The 24,652-nt window shown below is 34.7% G+C and overlaps 3 protein-coding genes across 7 annotated transcripts in view; 1 reads left to right on the top strand and 2 right to left on the bottom strand.

Moving 5' to 3' along the window:
• Positions 1-3,828: 3,828 nt before the first annotated feature.
• On the top strand, positions 3,829-8,319 carry LOC110101434 (receptor-like protein EIX1). Its single transcript, XM_020829340.2, has one exon. It carries the CDS (start codon positions 3,885-3,887, stop codon positions 6,882-6,884), a length of 3,000 nt encoding a protein of 999 aa, XP_020684999.1. The 5' UTR covers positions 3,829-3,884; the 3' UTR covers positions 6,885-8,319.
• A 396-nt stretch (positions 8,320-8,715) lies between these two features.
• Positions 8,716-24,652, bottom strand: part of LOC110101431 (gamma-tubulin complex component 2) — a 38,402-nt gene continuing 22,465 nt past the window's right edge. For 2 of the 5 annotated variants that reach the window (XM_020829336.2, XM_020829335.2), the window contains exons 14-22: positions 23,023-23,106; positions 22,843-22,917; positions 22,619-22,768; positions 22,402-22,527; positions 22,200-22,307; positions 22,061-22,123; positions 21,894-21,968; positions 21,139-21,341; positions 20,680-21,070 (exon numbers count right to left, since the gene is read on the bottom strand). In XM_020829336.2, coding sequence (XP_020684995.1) covers positions 20,944-21,070; positions 21,139-21,341; positions 21,894-21,968; positions 22,061-22,123; positions 22,200-22,307; positions 22,402-22,527; positions 22,619-22,768; positions 22,843-22,917; positions 23,023-23,106 — 1,011 coding nt within the window. In that variant the 3' untranslated portion in view covers positions 20,680-20,943. Of the gene's footprint in view, positions 9,073-19,953; positions 20,294-20,679; positions 21,071-21,138; positions 21,342-21,872; positions 21,969-22,060; positions 22,124-22,199; positions 22,308-22,401; positions 22,528-22,618; positions 22,769-22,842; positions 22,918-23,022; positions 23,107-24,652 lie in introns of those variants that run through there. The other 3 variants (XM_028699687.1, XM_020829334.2, XM_028699689.1) reach the window with 3 other exon arrangements.
• LOC110101423 (probable CCR4-associated factor 1 homolog 7) lies at positions 12,248-13,313 on the bottom strand. The gene has a single exon (XM_020829316.2). The coding sequence runs from the start codon at positions 13,216-13,218 to the stop codon at positions 12,403-12,405; it is 816 nt and encodes a 271-aa protein (XP_020684975.1). The 5' UTR covers positions 13,219-13,313; the 3' UTR covers positions 12,248-12,402.

Genomic DNA, 24,652 nt, shown 5'->3' with positions numbered 1-24,652 from the left:
TTTGGAATAGCTTTCTTTGTAGTCTATAACGTGTGTAGCTGTAAAAATAATTTGTTAAAATTGTTGTATGAAATAATTTTTAATTTTTTTACATATAAAAAAAATAGATGTCAATAAATTATGATTGTGAAATAAAAAATAGTAAGAGGTTGTGTGACAACACCCTGATCTCATAATACTGCGTTTTCTTTAATCTATCAAATTATGTAATAAATTTTATATTTATTGAAGCAGAAAATATTAAAAAAATGATCTAAAAGTGAAGAAAAGCACTAAATTGGATATATATATATATATAATTCAACCAAAACATTTCAGACTCAGAAGAATAATACATTATTTTTAAATATTAATATTTCAACTATTTAAATTAATTGTCATTATTACTAATGAATTATTAATCTCATTGATATGACAATAGCAATTTTGGATAATGTGCTGTCTTAGAACAAGTCAATTTTGGTTAAAAAAAATCAATAAAACTTTTTTTGTCAGACGTCAGAGGTTTTATTTAAGCGACATAATTTATAATTTATTGCTCACCAATAAAAAAAAAAAGATAATTTTCGATACAATACCTAAAATTTGATTATTTGCACAACTACCACACACTTTATTAACTCCTTTTATAATAATATCGCTAAATCTAAAAAATAACAATAAAATCATATATTTTTCCTTATACTAAATTCGGAATGATTTGATCGCATCATGCATAAAGAGATGGACTTGTTAACTTATTTCTCATGTGTTAAATTTTGTTTAAAAAAAAATCAAATTTTGAGAATTGTGTAAATAATTTTTTTATTAGGATTATTATGTACATGTATATTTTATTTTTTTATAATTACACATATACACATAGTGTTCCCATGCACCGAGAGTTTTGGAGGCTTTGCAGCTATTGCTAATCCCAACGCAGCCAGCATCATAAAAATGAGAAATTATTGTGTACGCAATCCGAACGTGTTCGGATGTGCGTACACACTGTTTATTTTGTTGCGTATTTTTTGATATATAATTTTTTCTACATATTTTTTGCATATTTTTTGTGTATTTAGTGAGTATTATTTATTTGTTACTTATTTTGCTACGAAAAAATTATGTATCAAAAAATACGCAATAAAATAAACAGTGTGTACGCACATCCGAACACGTTCGGATTAGTACACAATAATTTCTCCATAAAAATAGACTATGCAGAGTAAGTTCAAAACTAGTCATGTATTTATTCACTTAACCTCAAAATGTTCTTATAATTGCAAAATAATTGTTTATTATTTATTCAGCTTAACTCTGATTTGTTGATTATTTATGTGCCAAAAGCTAACCAAATTATGTTTGAAAAATCAAACGTGAACACGTGGCCATTACATGTTGCATTTTTTGTTGGATTATAGTATTTAATAAATTTCAAACTAATTTATCTCATTTATTTAAAAAATATCTTAATTATTTAGATTTCTTACTCTTAATATTTTGTGCTTACAATTTATTAATTTATTTATTTTGGACATAATTGGATATTTAGATTTTCCTTGCGTATGAAGAGAAAGACGTTGCGTCCTCCAACCTGACGTAGAGATATATACGTCCTCCCAGAGCTAAAATCGCGCTAAAAACGAGAAATACCGAGCAAATACCGAGCAATACCAAACAATAACGAGGAATATCATCATGTGAAGACCAATACCGAGTTATACCGAGCTATACCGAGCAATACCGAGCAATACAAAAAAATACCTAGTTTTTCCTAGAAAAAACTTGGTATTTTTTTGTATTGCTCGGTATTTTTTTGTATTGCTCGGTATTGCTCGGTATAGCTCGGTATAACTCGGTATTGGTCTTCACATGATGATATTCCTCGTTATTATCAAATAATACGTAGCAATACCGAGCAAAAACCGAGTTTTTTGACGGTGGGAGGACGTATCTCTATGCCAGGTGGGAGGACGCAATAAAAATTCCCTTTCGAGGCTCGTAGTTCTGCTGAGGTGGTCCGTGTTTGATGCTCTTCTTCCCAAAAAATAAATTTGAATTAAAATATTATTGATTTTTCTTTTTTGTTAAAGTCTTGTCAGGCTTGCTTTATGAAGAGATTTTGTTGGGAGGTGTAGAACTAGTGATGCTATTGCTTATCAAAAATTGTATTATAAAGTTGCTTATGAAGTAGTTTGAAAGCTGTCTCAGACAGCCAAAATTTTTTTATCAAATTATGTAAATATAAGTTTAGCAGAAATAAAAAAATATTATAAATTAAAAGTTAGAAAAGTAAAAAATAAAGAAAACTAGCCGAAATGGTCGACTTGTTCTTATCAATTTTATATTCCTTCTAATATATAAATTATTTTTTATGTTTCTCATTTGTTGACTTAATTTGCTGTCACGGAATAAATGGATAAATAATCCAAAGAACGAAGACTCGCCCATCAATAAATACTTAAAGAATGTAGAGTCAGAATAGAGATGTACGACTAAGGACCGTAAGAATAAAATATATGAGTGTTATATTTGATACTAAAATTTTATATGAGAGTTAAGAATATAATATTAAAATTTTATGAATTAATATGTAAAGAACACAAAATAAAATGTTATGTATGTAAATTCACTAAAATAAATTGGGAAAGAAAATAATGTAAAATCTGTGACATAATTATGTTAGCATGGTCACATCACATGCGCTCCTTAGTTACCACCCATACTATAAACTTTAATATTTTTTTCATGAATTAATATTTGTTCTATGAATTCTAGACATGTAATATTAAAATTTTTTATATTATATATTTATATATGTAAATAGCATGAAATAAAGTAGTATTTATGTAAATCCATCTTTATTTTAATTATCTTATTTTTGTTATAAATAATTTAATATATATATTATAAATTATATATATTTATAAATATTATATATATATATATATTATATATATATTTATTATAATTTTTATATATAATATAACACATTCGAAAAATTTAATAAATGAAAAGGCTATAAATATCTAATATGGGTCGTGATTTCCATCAAATTTAGAATTCATTTGAAACGGTTATAATTTTATAAAGATGATTAATAATTATTATATAATCATATATTTTTTTATATTTTGATAGAAAATGTTTTTTAACACAAAATTTTATAAAAGGGACAAAAATAATGGTCATGGTTGAAATTTGAATAGCAAAGTAATAAGAAAGCTATTACATGAAACCTTCACGAATTATGGGTTTTATTGGGCGACTTCAGCTTTTTATAAACTTGTGGGAATAATTTTGTTTAAACTGTTGTAAAAAGCAGCATTTCAGAATAGAAATTCTTAAAAAATGAGAAAATAATAGCTAAATAGAACTTTAATTACACTCTGAAAAATAAAACAGTAAGAAAATTATAACCAAAATATATATATAATGAGCCGTGAAATTTTTGTTTATGTATAGTCATAGAATTGTCAAATTATTTGTAATTAATTTTATGCTCTATTACTAATTAATAATATATTTATAAAAATTATTTTAAATTATCATAGCATTCATATATTAAAAAAATGAATCAAATAATTCAAATTTATATAAGGCATGATTGACTAATCCTTAGATTTAAATATTTTATGTTACATATCAAAATTGTATAATTTAAAAAGAAAGTCTTCTAGTTCAACCAAGGATTAGTCACGCTCAATCAAGTTCAAATCAGGAGGTTTCTGGGGTGAGTGTCTCTTCTAGGTAAGCTCAAGATTAGTCACGTCGCCAATCGCACGATCAGGAGTGACAGCGGAAAAAGTTTTCAAGGGGTGTTTGAATTTTTTTCAAAAAAATATTATACAATCTTATCAAGTTTACTATATGAAGAAAGAAATAATCACACAAAACATTTTACAATGTTACCAAATTCAAATACCAAATGTCCATTTCTCCTTTTCTGCTGCTGCTTCTTTTTGCTTCTCCTTCACAAAATCAGCTTCGCCTGTCAAAACACAGAAAGAGAAGCTCTTCTCCGCTTCAAATCCACCCTCCATGACCCCACTTGCCGCCTCTGTTCATGGCAAGGCGACAACTGCTGTCAATGGCGCCACATCACATGCCGCCAAGGCATCTCCGGCGACGTCATCTCCCTTAACCTTCGAAATCCTAAATCCTCCTACGACCTGCCGTTAGACTGGAAGCAATCGGCTTTAAGTGGTGAGATATCTCCTTCTCTTCTGTCTTTAACCCAACTTCAGCATCTTGACCTTAGCTTGAACTATTTCAATGGAACCCCGATGCCCAATTTTTTGGGTTCCTTGAAGAATCTGATGTATCTTAATCTATCAAATGCGGGTTTTTCTGGGGTGATCCCTCATCAGCTCGGGAATCTCGATAGACTTATGGTTCTTGATTTGAGTGCTTTGTATGGTCAGCAATGGCTACGTGCGGATGATTTAGGGTGGCTTTCTGGGTTATCTTCGTTGAAGTATCTTGATCTCTCTGCGGCGAATCTTACATCGGTTAAGAACTGGATGGAGGCGATTGTTTTGATGCCATCGATTGAAGAGGTTCGTTTATTGGAGTGTCTTTTGGTTGAGATCCCGGGCCATGTTCATAATCTCAATACGTCCTCTCTTTCTGTTCTTGAAATTGATTATAATTCATTTGATTCCATCCTTCCGCCATGGTTCTGGGCGCTTGGTGGTCTTACATATTTGAGTTGTATTGGGTGTGGATTTTATGGATCCATGATTGATAGTATCCTCATGAGTGTAAAGCTTGTTGATGAAGGTGGTAAAACTTCTAGATTTTCCTCGGATCTGTTAGTAAGAACAAATCTGTGTTATTTGATCTATATGGATCTTTCACATAATTCTATAGAAGGAGATATTGCGGAGTTTTTCAATATTATGACTGGTTGTAAATTAGGAAGTAGTTTGCAGACACTGAGACTTGGAACCAATAGAATGAATGGCACACTATCTGAAATGGTTGGAAATATGACTGATTTAGGCTATTTGGATCTCAGCAATAACTTTCTTTCTGGGCAAATGCCTAAAGAGATCGGAGAGCTTAAACATTTGCAAACGCTTGATCTTAGCAACAATTCGATCATGGGCCACCTCCCTGTGGAAATTGGCGAGCTCTTAAATTTGAGGTTTTTGGATATTTCTTCCAATCTTTTTGCCGGCGAAATAACTGAAAGGCATTTTGAAAAGATGGATCAACTTCAAGAACTGTTTTTGTTTAACAATCATTTGATCATGACTGTAAATGATGCATGGATTCCTCGTTTCCAACTCTCATATGTTGGGTTGAACTCTTGCAAGCTGGGTCCAAAGTTTCCCTCATGGCTCCAATGGCAGGAAAATGTTTCCTTGTTAGTTTTGTCGAACACATCAATAGCAGATATTTTGCCTGCTTGGTTTTGGAAACTTTCTTCCAATATCATTACTTTGGATCTATCTCACAACCGTTTAACTGGAAGGTTGCTGCAATCGTTGGAATTCATGAGCAAATTGAGTACCTTGGATTTGAGTTATAACAAATTCACTGGTAAAATACCATCAATTTTACCAACTAGATTGCAAAGGTTGCATCTTTCCTATAACTTGTTATCCGGAACCTTGCCATCCAAATTCCAAGCAAGCTCATTGGCGTTCTTGTTGCTTTCAAATAATAAGTTTCATGGAAGCTTTCCGACTACCATATGTAATTTAGTATCTTTAAAGGTCCTTGATTTATCCAACAATAACCTTTCAGACAGTTTACCTGATTGTTGGAGAACCGATTCACAGCTCCAAATTTTGAACTTAGGAAGCAATCAACTTTCTGGTGTTCTTCCTCCTTCAATTGGTTCTCTAAGCCAACTAATGTCCTTTCATGTGAATAATAACTATCTATCAGGGGAGCTTCCCCAATCATTGCAACAATGCAGTGCCTTAGAGGTCCTTGACATTGGTCAAAACAACTTCGCAGGGATCATACCGGACTGGCTGGCCGAACGCCTCCCACGTCTGATGATCCTTCGCTTGCGATCTAACATGTTTAGCGGCGGCATTCCAGAATTCGCAAAGCTTGATTGTCTTCAAATCTTAGATCTTGCTTACAACAAACTTGCAGGGTCCATACCTTCCACCTTTGGTAATTTCAGCTTGATGATTACAGCTGATATAGAGGGACTTAGATGTGTATTTGGATATAATGGGAACGACTATGCTATGCCTTTCTTTGGAACTGATGTGTATGCATTAAGTTATATTGAAACTATATCCATTGTCACAAAGAGGGTTGATCGTGAGTATTCTAAGATCCTCTCCCTCCTAAGGAGCATCGACATGTCAAGCAACGATCTTAGCGGAGATATCCCTGAAGAGATAACAGCTCTTGCTGCCCTGCAAAATCTGAATCTTTCAAGCAATCATTTAACAGGGGTGATACCAGAGAAAATAGGAAATATGCAATCGTTGGAATCTCTAGACCTATCTATGAACAATATATCTGGTACCATTCCTCAGTCTATCTCATCTCTGACTTCTATGAGCAGTCTTAACTTATCATATAACAATCTTTCTGGCGAAATTCCCTCGGGAAATCAGCTCCAAACCTTAGATGATCCATCCATATATACAGGTAATGCCAATCTATGTGGGCTGCCAGTTTCCAAAGATTGTTCTTCAAGAAATAGTTTCAGTGGGAAATCTTCAGGAGCTGATGAAGAATCGATTGAAGATGATCATCAGCATTTTTGGGTTTACTTCAGCTCAGTTCTGGGATTTGTGATTGGAGCTTGGGCTGTATTTGGTATCCTTTTTTATAAGACTTCTTGGAGAATAGCTTATTTCAAGTTCTCTGAGGATATATGTGATCGAATCTTCTTGGTTGTTACTGGTAATAGTTTTGACGGCAGCTGAATCCTACAAGGGATGAAGAGGATTGCAGCTTGGGCTTTAAGCGGTTTCTTTAGGGATCTTTTTTCTTCATTTTGTTAGTTCTGTATGGAATCTGATTGTGCCGATCAACTGGGTTGTACTGTTGACTTAGAACTAAATTCCGTCGATCGAGCTCGCTTTAAGGGCCTCCCCTGCTTGGGTTTAAGGGCCTTGCCCGTAGAAAAAATCTTTTCGGTGCAGCCATACAACGATGCGGCATTTGTATATTCGAGCACTGTGGTGTTGCCAATCAGGCTGGAGACAAAAGGTGTAGTGCCACAACTCCAGTTAGGCTGGGTAGTTTTCTTTCTCATTTTTCATGCTTAACTTAAAGAGATGCATCCCTTGGTGTTGTATATGTGCGTCGCTTTGTCTATTTTGAATAGAGAACGAAGTCTTAAGTGAAGTGAGGGAAGGAGAGAGTGAGAGAGAAAAAGATATGTATAATTTCTCCTAATTTCATAGTTAATTTCTACGCGTGGTATGGTTCCGCAGTTTTTTTCCAATTTCGGAATTTTCCACATTAAATCCTAATGTTCATTTCCGCTTCTTTCTTTTTCTTGTTGTTTCATTGCGTGATCTTACTTCCCAAAACATTTTGTATAGGAAGGGCAGATTTTGAAGTCAGTTGATTGCCAATTTCATTCTCCTACCTGAAATAGAACAGGACCGGCAAGTTCTGGAAGAAAAAACTCTCTTGGTCTTCAGCATCCTGGTTAGATCATGGTGCTATGTTTGTTAGTTGGGTTGAAAGATCAGGGAAATTATTAGAATCTAGCTGCATACGTAGCTCTTCGTGCAGACTACAAATTACGTACGTAGCTCTATGTATAAACTATTGAAGTACACAATTATATACTCGTAAATAGAATACACAGTTATTTACTCGATTGATTAAATACAAAGCTTGCGTTTATATAATTAACACGTAAAATTACATACATAATTAACATTTAATAATTTCTCAAGAGGTCAAGAGGCTACAGCAGAAGCTGCATCTAGGAAAATGAAGATATTTTAGAGCCAGGAAAAATATTTTGCGGAGTATCTTGGGAAGTGAGCACCAAGTATGTTGAGTTGAATGTACAACAAAGACCCACCGAGGTTTAGGATGGCTGGTGGGCGAGCACGGTATGGAACCCCCATCTCGGGTTCGAATCCTCTCTACTACGGTCTCGCATCTTCAGTGGGGCAAAGCAAGTGTGGCTCTGATACCGGTGGGTTGCCTCGCTAGGTTCCGTCGAGGGATTAGTTACGACGTCAAGCGTTCCCTTTGAAGTGACAAGGGGTAGATACCCTCGTTCCCAAAACCTAGCGACACCAAGCACCAATTTGATATGCTTCTTGAATTAAGAAGGATATGACACCTTTTGAGTAGGGGGAGACTACTAAGAAAAGAAGAAGAGGGAGGGGGGGAAATAAAATTTCATTTCTATAACTTCAATTATAGTAATTGGTTTTATTTATAGGCAAGTATAAGTGAAAAGAAAGAGGGCCTGACTGTCTAAAATACTAATAAACTAGTTTACAAAAATAATCCTGAGGTTATAGGGTTTTTTTCAATAAAATCATGAATTGGTCAATCTTTGTTCTAACGAGGTTCGATCAAGAACCTTCTGTTACAGTCAAACTTTAAACAATTTTAATCCTTTGGAGTTGGAAAAGAATAATTGATGATCAAAATGATAAATATGACATCATAAAATAGAATCAATCACTAATATAGCATGAAATTATATTCAATAAATCTAACTTTATAACATGTAAACATAAAATAGAATCAATTATTAACATTTAATTAGCACTTTGTACATCATTACAAATTCAAAAGCTAGTATTTCGTATCAAATACAATTACATTAAGCAGTGTTACAATTATGACAACATAATACTGATAGTCTACACAAAGTTATCGTGAGCCTTCTCAAACTAATAAATGCACTCATTACCTCTTCTCTTCCAACACTAAGAGTTTAAGGAATGATAACAAGATGAAAGGAGAAGCTTAAGGTCAAAAAGAAGTTCAAATCATCTTCTTTGATCTTTCAAATCATATATAAATATTTGAAGTATCAACATTCCATCAAACCAAGCAGAAAAACCATTGCAACTTACTGGAACATCATGATTTCACAGAAGTATGATTCATTTGAAGAATTCAGACATCAAGCTGTAATTTAGATTAAAAAAACAATTGAGAGGAGGATTGTTAACTTAAAACTACGATATTCAACTCATGACATCAAGGCATAAATTGCTGAAATTTCATATCATTTCTCAACATTCCTTTCATCCAAGGAAGAAATTATTTTGTGCGGTCACCGGACGGCGTCCAGAAGCGAATCAGGTAGCACCGTGTCATTTTTTACTGTGTACCGGTGTTGTGTAGTGTTGTGTACCGGATGACGTTGTGCATTCTGATTCGCCTCTAGGCTGATTTGCCTCTGGGCCGACCGCACAGAGTAATTTCTCCATCCAAGCAGACAGCTAACATGGAATAGCTGTTTTGTTAGCTAAAATTGTCACATCAACATTCAAAAACATGAGAAATGACCATGGTCACAGAGGGATAGAACAAAACTTGTCAGAAACATAAAGATGAGATGCAGGACCTCAATGAGTATGGGGATAATTAGTTGATTGTCAATGGAGAAAATGAATGTCGAAAGATGAACGATCAACATCAACCTCAAGAAACAATGCCTGCCTCCAGAAAAAGAATGTTTTTAGATTGTTTAGGGAAGAGGACATAGTTTGCCAATTTCTTTGAAAATATGAAATCCAAAACTTTCAACATTGCTCATGTGCAGAATCTATCAGTCATCCATGAGTAGGCTTTTAAAGCACATAAGATGAGATTCCTCACTCATACTATATTACATTACAAGCAATTGGCTTATGACATCCAAAACATTCAACTCCTCATCAAAATCTGCTTAGGTTGAAGTGGTTTCCACATCCAGATCTACCTAGCAATTGCTTGATGGAAGTTACAAGTATCAACATTCAGATACCTTTATCCATTTCAAGGGTTAAAAACTCACTGAACATCATAGAGCATGAGAAAAAAAATTGTGAACAAGGGATAAGAGAATAATCAGCTTTATGGCCCTATGAAGACCAAGAACGGCATCAAAACCCAAGAGGAACACAACCACAAACACGATTCTCACTCGGGGACGGATTAAGGGATGCAGCCTTTATGCCATTGCATCGCAAAGAGATTGTTTTCATTACTAAAATCCATGATTTCAATATCACAATGAAAAATAAGCTAACCAATACTATTGGCCTGCATCATAAGTAATATGTAAGAAATGGATAAAGATCTAATAACTGCAAAATTTGAATAGTTATGTGAAGCCCCAACAATGTGCCAAAAAGGTTTTAGTACAATAAATTAATTTGGATTAGTCATGCAATCAAATCACAATTTGTATTAATTCATCATGTTTAGAATGTAACTAGGAGTTGGATCTCAAGACTGCAAAATATAGTTATTCATGTGGCTGTTAACCATGTTTGGGGGTCAAATTAGGATCTGAAATGTAATCCTTCACAATAAATGTAATCCTTCACAATGGCTTAAGAGGTATTATGCATCACAAAGACAGCTTCCTTCACATTCAATGGTCATGCAAGATGTAGTATTGATATGTCATCAAAAAATTATCTTGATCGGACACAAATCTTGAGGCAAAAATCCAAGTTAGAAACTTCAAAAATTAAATTTGGGATCATCTAAACTCCGATTTCAGCAAACTTACAGCCGAACTGATCGTCTCAGAAATACAAACCCAACGACACCAAATTCAACTCAATCCGAGCCCAAATGGGTCTGAATCGAAGAACCAAAGCGTTGTTGGAAGGTTCAAACCAACAATTTGGAATACCAAACAATTTCAAAACATGATATGCTTATAGTCGAATCGAGCGGCTCGACGAGACGAATCCAACGACCCCAAGATCGCCGAATTTCGATATCACTAAGACCTTCAAATGTCTGACGAACGGTCCACAATCAAGGGATTCAATATCGGCTGTCCATCCAATCGACTCCACATTTTCCCTTGATCCTCCTCCTATTTACGGGTCATGCAACTCTCAGAAAACTATAAATAGCCCCTCATTTCTCTTAAGGGGGAAACAAGCAAGAAGGAAAAAAGAGGAGAAGAGCAGAAGAGGAGGGAAGAAACTCCTTCTCGACCACCGCCGGAGTTCCGCCCAACTTTCAAGTGACTTCGGAGTTCCGCCAGACTTTCAAGTGACTTTGGAGTTCCGCCCGACTTTCAAGTGACGTCGGAGTTCCACCCGACTTTCAAGTGCCGTCGAAGTTATGTCCGATCTCCAAGTGACTCTAGAGTTTTGCCCGAATAACATCTAGTCGGAGTTCTCCCCGGCCGCCGACTGACGTCGGACTTCTAACGACGCCAGACCTCCGCTCGACGCCAGATTTCTACCTGACGCCGGACTTCTGCCTGTTGTCGAATTTTCACCGAACATCTATCCGATGTTGGATTTATGCCCATTGCTGGACTTCCACCTGATGTCGTCCTTCTAACCTCCGTCGTCAGACAAATGTCATTTCGACTTCCGTCGCCCGCCGACTACAGTCCTTCCGACCATTGTCGCCCGCCAACTACGATCCTTCTGACTTAAGTCGCCCACCAACTATAGTCCTTCCGACCTTTGGTGCCCGCCGACTTCTGTCCTTCTAACTTACGTCGGCCACCGACTACAGTCCTTCCGACCTCCGTCGCCCGCCAACTACGGTACTTCCGACTTACGTCGCCCATCGACTACAGTAATTCCGACCAAACGAATATGTCAACAGTGACTCTTTGTATTCCCACCATATACTTCATATAATGTACATCAAGCCAAGGCCTTCCCTCTAAAGGAGGGCCTCATTTGTAATCGACTGCAAATAATAATGGATTCATTCAAACTGGACTAGGCCCTGTGGTTTTCCCCCTTTTTTAGGGTTTTCCACGTAAAAATCTTGGTGTCTCATAAATAATACACCCTCTCTCTTTATCTGTATGCGTGCTTGATCTTCGTACAATGCTAAGATGCTAAACTTTATTTTTCTTTACCGCCGCGAACACTCCAGGACGCAACAAGTATAAAGTCAAAACATACTAAAATAGCAATAAATGGATGAAAATCAAGTGTTCTATGATTAATATAATCAGTAAAAAAATGCCCCTAATTAATAGGAAATACATCAAAATTATCAAGTAACAGCCAAAAGTCTTCATGGGGAGGAAGAAATAGGCACACTCTCAAGAAACCTATAATGTTAGTCGGTAAAATATACAACTAAATAAAATTCATCATCAAAATATATCAAGGAAAGGCAGTCATTTTGATCTAATAAAACATCTGCACATAGCACATACAGAGCAAAATCAACTGAAACCAAGAGCTTTCGTTTTTCAATTACAATCTTATTTTATAATTAGATTTTCTTCATCTTTATAATTTCCAACAATTTCAACTATTCTGCCCTCTCCACACCAAGACCATACAACACACCAGCATATTTCTCAGTCGAACCGTTAAAATAAGACTCCCTAAGCTTCCTGAAAGCACAAGAAGTAAGAAGACTATCAGATCCAGCCTGATGACAAACTCCAAACCTCTGCACATCAATCAACTCAGCAAGTTTATTAAGCCCACCATGAAGACTATTACAAAACTTCATCAGATGCTTAATATCATATAGGGTCGGGAAATAAACTCTAAGAAGATTAAAAAATCCAGCTTGCGTCTCCGGCAAATTCTGGCAAGTAAGCACCTTTAAAAGATAGCCAAAATCATACCCACTATGAAATGTTACCCAGTTCACGTTCTCGTTAAGAACCACACCAGAAGACATAAGCAGCTCCGCAAATCGCTGCGCATCGATGCCAAGCTCGCTATTCTTGGCGAAATCGATGCCGCTTTCTCGAAGTAATTCAATGGAATCTGTTGCGTAAACGTCGCGCTGGATATTGAACTCGCGGAAATTGAACTGCCAGACGCAACCGAGGCCGGTATTGCAAGTGGGAAGGTTTCCGTCTTCGTCCGAAAAGGTGAGACCTAGCTGGATGAGTTTGAGCATGCCTACGTTGGCTTGTAGGGTTGCGTAGTGGTAGTCGGAGGTGTATTTGAACGATCCGATTGGGCGGCATACGACACCGGGGAACTCCGTGTCCATGGCGACGAAGGGGAAATCGTCGACGATGTCGCGGATTAGGGAGAATTCTTGTTCAAGGTTGTCAGCCCATACTTCACGGATCTGTATAGCATCGGTCTTCGGCATCACAGCCATGTCGGAATCATTCGGCGAAGGGATCTGAGAGTATTTAGGGTTGTTTGGGGACGAAAGAGAGAAGAAGATGAGAAAAGTTGCGATATTTTTTTTTTTTCGTTGAAAATGATTTCTTGGTTTTTATGGGTCAAAAGAGGCGGTTCCCAAAGTGGGCCACATCGATGTGAGGAGAGTGGAAGGGATTTTCGGCTCGGCTCCTCTGCCCCACTGCCCCTCCGCATATTTATATATTTTTATATAATTTTAATATTAAAATATAATATAAATAAATATAAATATTTAAATATTAGATATATTAATTATTTAAATATTATTAATAAAATATTTATGGTTGGTTGTTTCTATGGAGAGATTATTTTGTGCGTATAATTGATATAACTTTCTGTTTGAAGGCGAATCAAAGTGCGCTGTATCATCCGATACATAGTGGTATATAACTACGGTACACAGCAAGGAATTATCCACACAGAATAATTAATTGTTCCTATGGACCACTTTAGCATCATGATGATAGTTAAGTGAACTAAGTTTACACCAAGTCAAGAACATGAAGAGCAGGGTAGACAATTGCCCTTGAAATCTTTTTTTCCTTAAAAAAAAAGGTGTTTTAATTATTATGTTCAACTTTAATAATGCATGTCTAAATTTTAAGAATTTTTTTTAATGTTTCATATATATAATTATACATTTCATAAAATTATACATTTCATAATCCTATTATGTCCACCCTCAAAGAGGAACAATTATTATGTCCTCTGACCTGACGTAGCTCTACGTTCGGCCGCCAATAATATGTCGCCACGTGCTCTCATTCTTTACCGCGCGGCCCGACGATTTGACCCGGACTGGAACCCGGGATTGCTATGTTCACGTATTGCTAGGTATTACTTGGTATTTGCTCGGTATTACGAGGTATTGCTTGGCAATAACGAGAAATACCGCTCTGTGAAGACCAATACCGAGTTTTTCTAGAGAAATACCAAGCAATACTGAGTAGAAAAACTCGGTATTGCTCGGTATTTCTCGGTATTTGTCTTAACATAATGGTATTTCTCGTTATTGTCGAGCAAAATTGACCAATACCTAGCAATACCTAGCAATACCGGGTTGTCCTGGATTTAAAATACGCACGGGCGACATACCCACTATTCGCCGGGTTGGATCCGCGATTTTGTACCTGCTACGTGGCACGATCTCAATGGTGACCGCACGTAGAGCTACGTCCGGTCACAGGACCAAATAAAAGTTCCTCAAAGAGAGGTTTATTCCGCCCCTATGCCAAACTTTGTGAATCTTAAAATTTTTTTAAGGGGATTTCGGATGAATTCAATACCTAAGATATTTATCTTAAAATAAATTTAATATTTTTAAAATTCATCTTAATTGAATATTCGATCAAAATTTCTTCCTAATTATTTATTTTGCAATGTTTTTAGATGGAACCTTTGAAACTGGAATTATGAATGGAGATTGCAAAAGAAAATTATCAGTAAGTGACAATAATAATAGGTGGCCCAAAAATAGAGACTAATTTACTCTAATTCATATGTTGTTAAAAATAAATTTGATCACGCATGAATCTCATTGCATATTTGAATTATAAAATTTTAATTTTAAAATTAAATTAAAATTAAATTTAAGATTATCAAAACTCCAAATTTTAACAAGTTTATAATCAGATTCAATGCCTCAACAAGACAAATCCAACAACACGAGAAGTGATATGATCTAAGTTTGATGAGCCCAAATCAAACATTTAAAGCACACAAATTAGAAGACTAAACGGTCTCCAAACCTTTTGACAATTGTCATCTCATTATGGTCCTTTGACCACTATCACCCGACTACTATTCTCTAAGCACTATTGTTAAATTACAATATGTTAATCATCGTCATCCTACTATGGACATCTAACCACAGTCGTCTACTTACAGTCATCTGACTACTATCATTCAACCATAGTGCTCTTGAACACCATCACTAGAATATAACCCTCCAAAAACATCGCTCAACTAAGGTTCTCCGACCACAACCACCGTCTGAACCATCGCTCAACTAAGGTTATCCGACCGCCGTCGCACAATAATATTACTTCAACTAATGTGGCCAAATTACAATTGTTTGATTACTAATGCATGACTAAGATCCTCTTGACTATTTTCTTGCAAGTATGATCCTCCAATCAACATCGCCCTCACCATCAAACCATCATCACCCAACTATGATCCTTTAACCATCATGGTCTGAAGATTGTTCTTTAACCGTTATCGCTCGAGTACGATCCTCCAATCATCGTCACACTTCTAAGGCCCTATCACGTCCCAAGATTAGATTTTGGAAAAAAATTTCTTTTTTAATCTTTTCATTAACCAATAGTTTATATGAATCTATCGCATACTAAAATTTATGCGGCGGAAGTTTTATCAATAATAATAATAATATAAATTTGATCAAAAAAATCTCAAAAATATCAAATTATTGAAATGAGAAATACGATAATGATTTCTTATAATGAGACAAATAAATTTCCCAACATAATTGACTGATAAAAATTATTTTACGGCCTCCAAATCTTAGAATTTCCTTTCTCGTTTCTCTCAAATTTTCCTTACCTGCTCGAGTTGAGGAATGAATAATTTGAATAAAAAGCTTTTTAATGAAATATATAAGTGGGGTTTGATATTTAATAATATAATATTAATATAAAAAAAATATTCATAGAATAGTTCATTTTATTTAGAATATTTTAATAAAATCGATTTACAAAACAGACACTCACAGTCCCAAAATTCTCACTTATAGCGGGGGATGTTAATTTCTTAAGAATTTTGCATCGGTGCCCGAAAATTATGAAAAAATTATTATAATTAAAACATAATAATATATATTTTATGGGAAAGACTATTTTTCAATTTGACTTATAATGACTCCTTAAAAAAATTGTTTGGCTCGATTAAAATATTTGTATTAGAATCTCCTCTCCATAGAAAAATGTCGTCCTTGACATTTTTCGCTACAGATCACTGGTTGGTAGCCACATCTATCATTTATATTAATTATTAATCACATCACTTATCAATCAAATCAAATTATGTGTGTATGTCAATCATTCAATCACATGATTGCAATGCATTTCAATAAAAATAATGATCTTAGAATGAGAAATGATATTATTGGGCTTCTCTGGATTATCTCTCACTTCCTAATGACACAAACTATATACTCATGGTAGTACTAGAGGTTGTGTCATCACTGACATAGTGGGCTGCCTCTATCTCTCACCCACTTGTCTTCCCTCTGTCCCGCTCATAGAACCTTAACTAAATATTCTAAACTCTGCAAGTCTCTGGCCATATGTCTGTCTAGACTGATCTGTCATGGACCCAAATCTCTCCCCCAATCCTCTCTATGGATAGTCTATCATCTTGTATTCGTATTGATCACATATAAAGCACTATCTTGTAATCATATAATATTGTCATGTATGTCTCCTCCCACATCTAAGACACTTCTATACACTACCAAGTGGTACCATAGGTCCTCTTCTAACATCAGTGAATGTGCCTCTCTTCTCACTGCTCTCTCTTATAATCATTTCTTCACATGCTCTCCTCATACTCATGTCATGTCTGAACTGGATAATAGCCAAACTATTTTCTACAAGACGCACTCTCTCCACTAACTCCAAAAATTTCAGAATCCTCAGCGGTACAAGTGGATGCCTCAACTCATCTTTTAATCCTCTTAGAGATCGATAACATTTCTCCTCGATGATACTGACTAATTGATGTGTATACAAGGCCAATGCATTAAACTCTGCCTCATATTTCAACAATGTTCTATTCCTCTACTTAGTCTACTATGATCTAATGAAAGCCTCTTGCATCTATTGTCGGATTGATGGAGGAACAAACGAGTCTCTAAAGACAACAACAAACTCTACCCAGGTAATCCATGCATTTATCTTTTTTTGAAATTTCTCTCTATTGTCAAATCCACCATTGCTTAGCTTCTCCCTCAAATAAAAAATACTGTTAGTAGCACTTTTCTATTTTATGGACACTACATATTATCAAATACCTTCTTTATTCTCATTTATCAATATTTTGTTTAATGTGGCTTTATAGCTCCCTTAAACAACAGGGGCTTCAACTTGTGAAACATCTGTAAATATTTATCCTAATCAATCTCCTTGCTCATAGCATGCCTGCTCTATGCATCACTCATCAGTTGTGCTATCAGACTAATAAATTGCATCATGTTGTTAGAACTTACTAGGGCTATTGCATTGTGTTCATTTGGCAGTTTAAGTAGATCCATTGCACTCAGTATAATTCTATTTCCTATTAAATGATAATTATATCACACAATCATATATATGCATAGAATGAATGCAAAAAAAAATAAATTCAAATACCACCGCCATCGTCAAACCACAATCATTAGACCTCCAATGATTAACCATCGCCATCATCGGACCGCCGCCATCAGACCACCAACGCTCAATCATCATTATTGGATTAATGTTGCCTAATCAACAGTATTAAACTTGTAACTTAGTAACAGCCGTCCAAACTCCTTCCGTCCCATATATATTCTACGAAATTTTTTGTCAAATACAAATACTTATGTAATCGTGCCATATCCAAAATAATGGATGGTAAACCTTAATAATCAACACCCATAAAATAAAATCATTTCAACAAAACCAGGCTTTGAATTTTTCCTTTCCACTTAAAAAACCTAATGTCATCGTCTGCATTTCATTTATTTATTTATATATTAAGGCTTCGTTTGGGACGGCTTTCTTATTGCTTCTTAAAATAATTTTTTAGTACAAATTAAAAAAATTTATACCGAGAAGCTGCTTTAAGAAGCAATAAGAAAGTCGTCCCAAACGAAGCCTAAATCTTATAAAAAAAATGTTGCCTACTTGTGTGAGGCTTTATGACAATATTCGCATCGATTAAATTTTCAATATTAATAATATTAATGAAACATTAAATCATTAAAAAATTCACGAATGCAATCTTCTAATTTACTTAACTCATTTTCCAAGGCACAATGCACAAAAAATCTGCTCACTAAAGGCCAATGAACAAGCACAATTAAAGGGAGGTAGGCGGGGTGCGTGGGTAAGGAGAATTGCTAATCTACACAAAAAAACAAGCAGCGCAAGAAACCAAGAGCAACTATCTTAGTACTTAGTTTTATTTGGGACTTTGAAAAATAACTTTATAATATACAATTTTTTATTTTAAAAAAATTTATGCTAAAAAATTACTTTAAAAAATAATAAGAAAGCCGTTCCAAACGAACAATTATTACGTCCTCCGACCGGACGCAGAGGAACGTCCGGTCGGAGGCCAAATCCCGCCAAAAAACGAGTTGTACCGAGCAAATACCGAGCAATATCAAACAATAACGAGGAATATCATCATTTGAAGACCCAATACCGAGTTATACCGAGCTAAATCGAGAAATACCGAGTTATACAAAAGTTGTACCGAGTTTTTCTAGGAAAAACTCGGTACAACTCGGTATTTCTCGGTACAGCTCGGTATAACTCGGTATTGGTCTTCAAAGAGCGGTATTTCTCGTTAATATCAAATAATACCTAGTTGTGCCAAGCAAATACCGAGTTTTTTGGCGGGATTTTGACTCCAACCGGACGTTCCTCTACGTCCTTACACCGGACGTAATAAAAGTTCGTCCCAAACATAATATTAATGCTTCATATGAGAACAAACCAAGTTTAATGTCAACTAATTTTTTATTTAGTTGATAAGGGACCTTTGGCTTGCTTATGGAAAAAAAAAAGGTTATAAATTTGATGAAATTTAAAGTCTTTTAGAGAGCTTTCTAATTTTTTTTTTTCAAATAATAACTATAATTTTATTTAGCTATTACTTTCATACTACATAGGATCAACTACATGAATCATTTTTCTTCATTCTGTTTTATTAAGAGTCAATTTTCCATTTAAATCTAATAAAGAAATATCACTTATAATATTTTCTAACCAAATCTTTTTAAATCTGCATTTACATTTCTTAATATAAGTCAAATCTAATACATCTACTCTCCTAACTGAGTCATGAAAATACCGCCATTTATTCTCACTACTTTTCTTAAACTCTACAGGAGAATTTTATTATCGACAACCAAAATTATCAAATTGCTTCCCCCACAATCACTATAATCAACCCAAAATGTAAATAATAGGTGAATGTAGTTTAAAAAACAAAAACTAAAGATTTTAATTTATTTAATATTAAATGAGTAATAAATCGTAAAAAAATTAATGTATTTTAAATTAATGAATAAACTGTAAATAATATTGATGTTTTTAATGTATTTTAAAAACACCCAACTCTATTGGCTACAATAAAGATTTAAGTTTCGTTTGAGTCAGCTCTTTATTGTTTTGTAAAATAATTTTTTAGTAAAAAAAAAAAATTTGAATTAAAAATTTTTATACTTAAACTATTTTAAAAAGTATTAAGAAAGTCACCCCAGACTTTCTTAGCTCAAGAAAAATTTAATAAATTTTGTAATAAATTTTGTAAATTTAGAATCTGACAAAGAATGCCATAATAAATATTAAATCTTAATAAACTGTTTTAGAGATATTCATAATTTAGAATTAAAATGAATGTGCAGAAGAGAAGCAAAGAGGAGAAGTGATATAAATCACTTAAATTATAGATATCTTAGTATTTACCAAATCCATGATTTTGCATAAAATAGGAGTAAAATGGAATTTAGATAGATAGCAGAATTTATATGGCCACAAAAATTACCTGAAAAAAAGGCAAAATTTAACCTAAATTATGACAAAATCTTGGCTAAGGCTTGATTTGAGATGGTTTTCCTGATGCTCTTAAATTAGTTTTTTAATATAAAATTTATAACTTTGTATTAGAAAGTTGGTTTAAGAAGCAGTAAGATCATTTCCAACCAAATTGCATACCACCGTATATCGTCCGCCATTCGCTGCATTCGAACTCCAAATCTCACACCAAAATTCAATAAATGAACAATGTGACACCAATGTTGGCGTCGGACTCTTCACCTATACCAAAAAACCCTCGCTTGTGAATTTGCCGAAGAAGAGCGGGAAGGATGAGAAAAGCACGCGAAAGAGGAGAGAGGTTGTTTCCTTCACAGGAATCACGCGAAAGTGGAGATAAATGAAATTCGATTGAAAATGAATTACGTCATTTAGAAGTTTTACTGCATTTTAAAGTACAAAATGGGTTTTCCGATTGGAGATGCCCTAAGAAAGTCATATCAAACGAAGCCTAAATCTTGCAACCAAGACGATCCTACAATGAAAAAGTAGGTCCTATAATTTGGGTTCACTTATCACCTGAAACTAGATATGCAGTTGATTTCAGCAGGCAATAACCACATATATTAGCCTTATTCGCAACTTAAGGAGAGACTTCTCACCAAATATAGCTAGATAGTTGGCCATTACTAGTTAGTTGAAGCATCACATGGGAACATTAGCTATTTTTGAATGGGAACAAGAACAAGAACCATAAACTAAGAAAAGCTAAAAAGAAGTATTTAAATCATGACAATAAGGGAGGACCAGATATCCATATAATATCAGAGATAGGTGTTCCTTAAAGGGAATGATATATTGATAGAAATCTTAGAAAGAAAGCAAAGAACTCACATGGAAAAATAAACTGGGATATGGGAGAAGTTAGCACCTCATTGATCACTGCCCACGCCAAGAATGCATTGCACGAGACGCGACAGAAATGGCTCAGTTTGCGAGCCGCTGCTAAGAATAGGCCTGAGACTCTGAAGCTCGACATTGAAGTCGTTCTCAAATTTCCTGCAAAATTGCCGAGAAATAAAAGACCATAGAAAAAGGATAGTGAGCTTAAGTTTGTAAGCTCTTACATGATAGAATCAGAGAATATGGGATTCTCCTCTGCGGATTTTAGTGCCCGACTTCTACCGCTTGGTCTCCTTTCCTTTGATTTTCCTAATCTAAAAGTATAGGAATCTGCTGCATCAACCACATCAGGTATGTAGATGGATGGTACTAATAACTGTATGGAAGCAGCATATTGAAGGCATATTGACTTGAGTTTCTCCACTTTCTGCAAATGCAAAATCAAAGCACAAAACTAGAGCAATAAGTCGATTGACTACTACTGATCTTTACATATCAGAATAAGAAATCCAGTGCTTCAAATTACTCCATATTTCCATATGTTAATATAGTGTATTAAGTATATGTTAAGAACAAAAAAAAAAAAGTAAGGTTTCATTTGGTTATCCCTCAACTTTTTGTAAAAGATTGTTTTAAAAACGTTGGTGGAGCAAATGGAGTTCTCAAACGGAAAAACATATATCAAAAAACTTCTCAAAACAGTAAAAAAATAAAGTTATGCAAAAAGCATTTCCACATGAGCGGCATATTCAAACAGCGATAAATGCCGTTTCCAAATGGAGGAAATAAGCCACATCAAACGAGGCCTAAATGAAGATGACAAACTCAGATTTGCTAATACTGCATTCAGGTCCCACATCTATTGCAAATGCAAATATTGGCTAGAACAAATTATAATAGGAAACTGAAACTGACCACTAAAGAAAATTTTTTATGTGTGATATGTAGATTAACTTACTATACATGAAAGCTATCGCACCTTGACAAGCTGAGGCAAGAGAAGCAAACATTCCTTCAAGCATTTTTGCAGAAAGAAATCATGTAATTGGATCACCTGATGCATATTAAAGAATCTAAAGTATGAGGTAACAAGCTCACATTCATTTGCATAAATTTTAGCAAAAACAAGCAGAACTAATGAAGAACCTCATCAATGCTCTTCACAGTTTGAAGGCGGTCATGCATCAGATGCCAATTTGGTTCAAGAACCTGAAGAAAATGCACGCCAGAAAATAGCGTAGGGATACCAGGAAAACCATCAACTTGTGAAAGTTTCTAGGCTTACCTCGAATGTTAGATAATGTAGAAGGCTATTGATAAATTTAAGCATGCTGCGACAGAGATTAGAAGATCGTAAGATGGTCGTCCCAAGTATGTTACAAGAACGGAAACCCTGGAAAATATAATAGAGTCAATTGGATAGATCAAACAGAAAAAAATAAGAATAATAAATAAAAAAATCAAATGAGAAAAATGTAAGATCATACTTGATGTACTTGCCACGCCACACAAAGTTGACGTTCAACATGTTTACAGCGGAAAAGAAGCTGAAAAATCAACTGATACTTAGTCAGAGCTTTTCTCGATATGACTAGTGAGAGAGGCCACTGCACCTGCGATGCCACAAATTTGATAATCAGGAGTGTATATAAAAGGTTTCCAAAGAAGTAAATTCATATCCACAGAACCCTATATGTAAAATACCTTGTAACTCAGGGAGAATGTTTCTATGCCGTTGATGTTTACTAGCTCTGGCAGATCACCAATGTCTAAAGCAGTTTTACTAGGAGGAGCATGAAAAGAGCTCCCCAAATCTTTGAGTGTAGACAGTTTCCTGAGCAATGAGACTCTTTCCTGCACAGCAGAAGACATGAACACCAAAAAAAAGGGTAATGGAGCTTGATGCAATTTTCAGCAATGTAACTTACCACACAACATGTCAACTCCTCATGACATGGGTCTGCAGCAGCAGCTGTCGAACGGAGAGCAAGATCGAGTAGTGACTGAATGTTACAAAGTACAAGCCAGACCTTAAAACCAATCAAAAACCAAAAGCTTCTAACAAAAATAAAATATTCTGGAGAATCACGTGCAAGTATATATTAAACCTGCAGTTTTTCAACAGATATGTCCTCAGGCCTCTTGACAAGTTCCTCCATAGCAATGTCCATAAAATGGACTAAGAAATCACCCTGAAGAACTATGGAGAACTCAAAATTCATCATGCTTCAAAATGGTATTTTTTCCAAAATTCAACTAGTAAAATCATTGCAAGTTATTCTAAAGAGAACAGATTATCATAGAAAATATTAGCAAATGATTTACCTGCACTATCAGAAATTCTGCCATGGTGCGTATTCATGAAAGAAATGCATGCAACATAACCTTAATGTATGCATATAAATGCAAACGCAATTGTAGAGCATAACAAGGGAACATGAAACCTGATTTTAGTATAAAAAAGACCATTCTCTTTGAGAAGCAAGGGACACGCGGAATAAATTTCTTGTTTAGCTTCCTCAGCCACAAAAATATAAGCCTTTAAAATAGAGCATAACAAATATTAAACCAGACAACAACAAATTGATTCGATAACGTAGATGGTAATCTTTTATTCTTTGTCAAAGTTTAAACTGATCAGAAACTCACATTTCTGGTCACAACAGTAAGGAAACAATAATTTTTATATACTTATATGAATGCTTGAAGAACCTCACCACCATTAAAGATATGTGGACAGTTACAAGTAGCTAACAAAAAATACAATTAAGCGTACCATCATACAACATCATTATCATCCTTATCTGAATTATCTAAGGTTGATTTTATGAATCTTTATTTCCAATCTTCCTTATTGAGTGTTGCACGAGTTGTTGATTTTATTCCATATAAATTTTTTTGCATAAATTTATCCATGTTGCTTTTACTCCACTTATTCTTCTGTCCTACTCCGATACTAACTTTATCTATGTGGTCTTAAGGGACCCTAACTTTCACTATGGGGTTTTATGAGTGTTAACATAGGATGCTTATGTTTCATGTAGTAGCATCGCAATTGAATTGTCATTTGTATTTTATTTAATAAACTCCTTTGCACTTAGATTATCATTTTCATCCAACTCAAAACCTGTACATGAAACATAAGCATAAGGATACCCAAGCCCGCGTCATAGTGATACCCAAGCCCTCTACTTCCTAGTTATAAATTTTGTATTACTTGACCCCTCTTTCTCTCATTCCAACCCCCTTTATTTCATAAAATGCTCCTCGCATTATTTAAATTATTCTTGAATTAAATTTAAGTGAATTTTAAATTTGCTTTTCACTGCTAAAAAAATGAATTCCCTAACTACCTAAATTCAACTTATCTCTAAAGCTAGTATAAATGATCCCACCCCTCGTCCTTTCTCTCCCTAATCATACTTCCTAATATACACCAAAAATAATCTCTATTTCTATTAGCCGACATTCCGCCCCACTCTTTCCTTTGAAAAAATTGAAATTCACATCCTTAGTCTAAAAACACTCTTTCTCATACAAAAGTTAAGAACACTCTCTTCAATCGTGAAAATCAAACCCTCTCATTCATCCCCTCAAACAAAAGACCTTAAACCTAACAATAAATTCAAAATAAAATATACTAATTAAACTTAAACCCTAATCCAAGTCATGAATCATAATTTGAATAAAAAACAAAAACAACATAAAAGTGTGTGGATCCACTCCTACACACTATGT

The sequence above is a fragment of the Dendrobium catenatum genome, unplaced genomic scaffold (genome assembly GCF_001605985.2).
Source record: "Dendrobium catenatum unplaced genomic scaffold, ASM160598v2 fragScaff_scaffold_1365, whole genome shotgun sequence".
Lineage (NCBI taxonomy): Eukaryota > Viridiplantae > Streptophyta > Magnoliopsida > Asparagales > Orchidaceae > Dendrobium > Dendrobium catenatum.
The sequence above is the reverse complement of the archived record's forward strand: the minus strand, read 5'-3'. Positions and strand labels throughout refer to the sequence as shown.

Excerpts from the sequence above, each read along its gene's own strand:
- LOC110101434 (XM_020829340.2), top strand. The coding sequence starts at position 3,885 with ATGTTACCAAATTCAAATACCAAATGTCCATTTCTCCTTTTCTGCTGC.
- LOC110101423 (XM_020829316.2), bottom strand. The coding sequence starts at position 13,218 with ATGGCTGTGATGCCGAAGACCGATGCTATACAGATCCGTGAAGTATGG.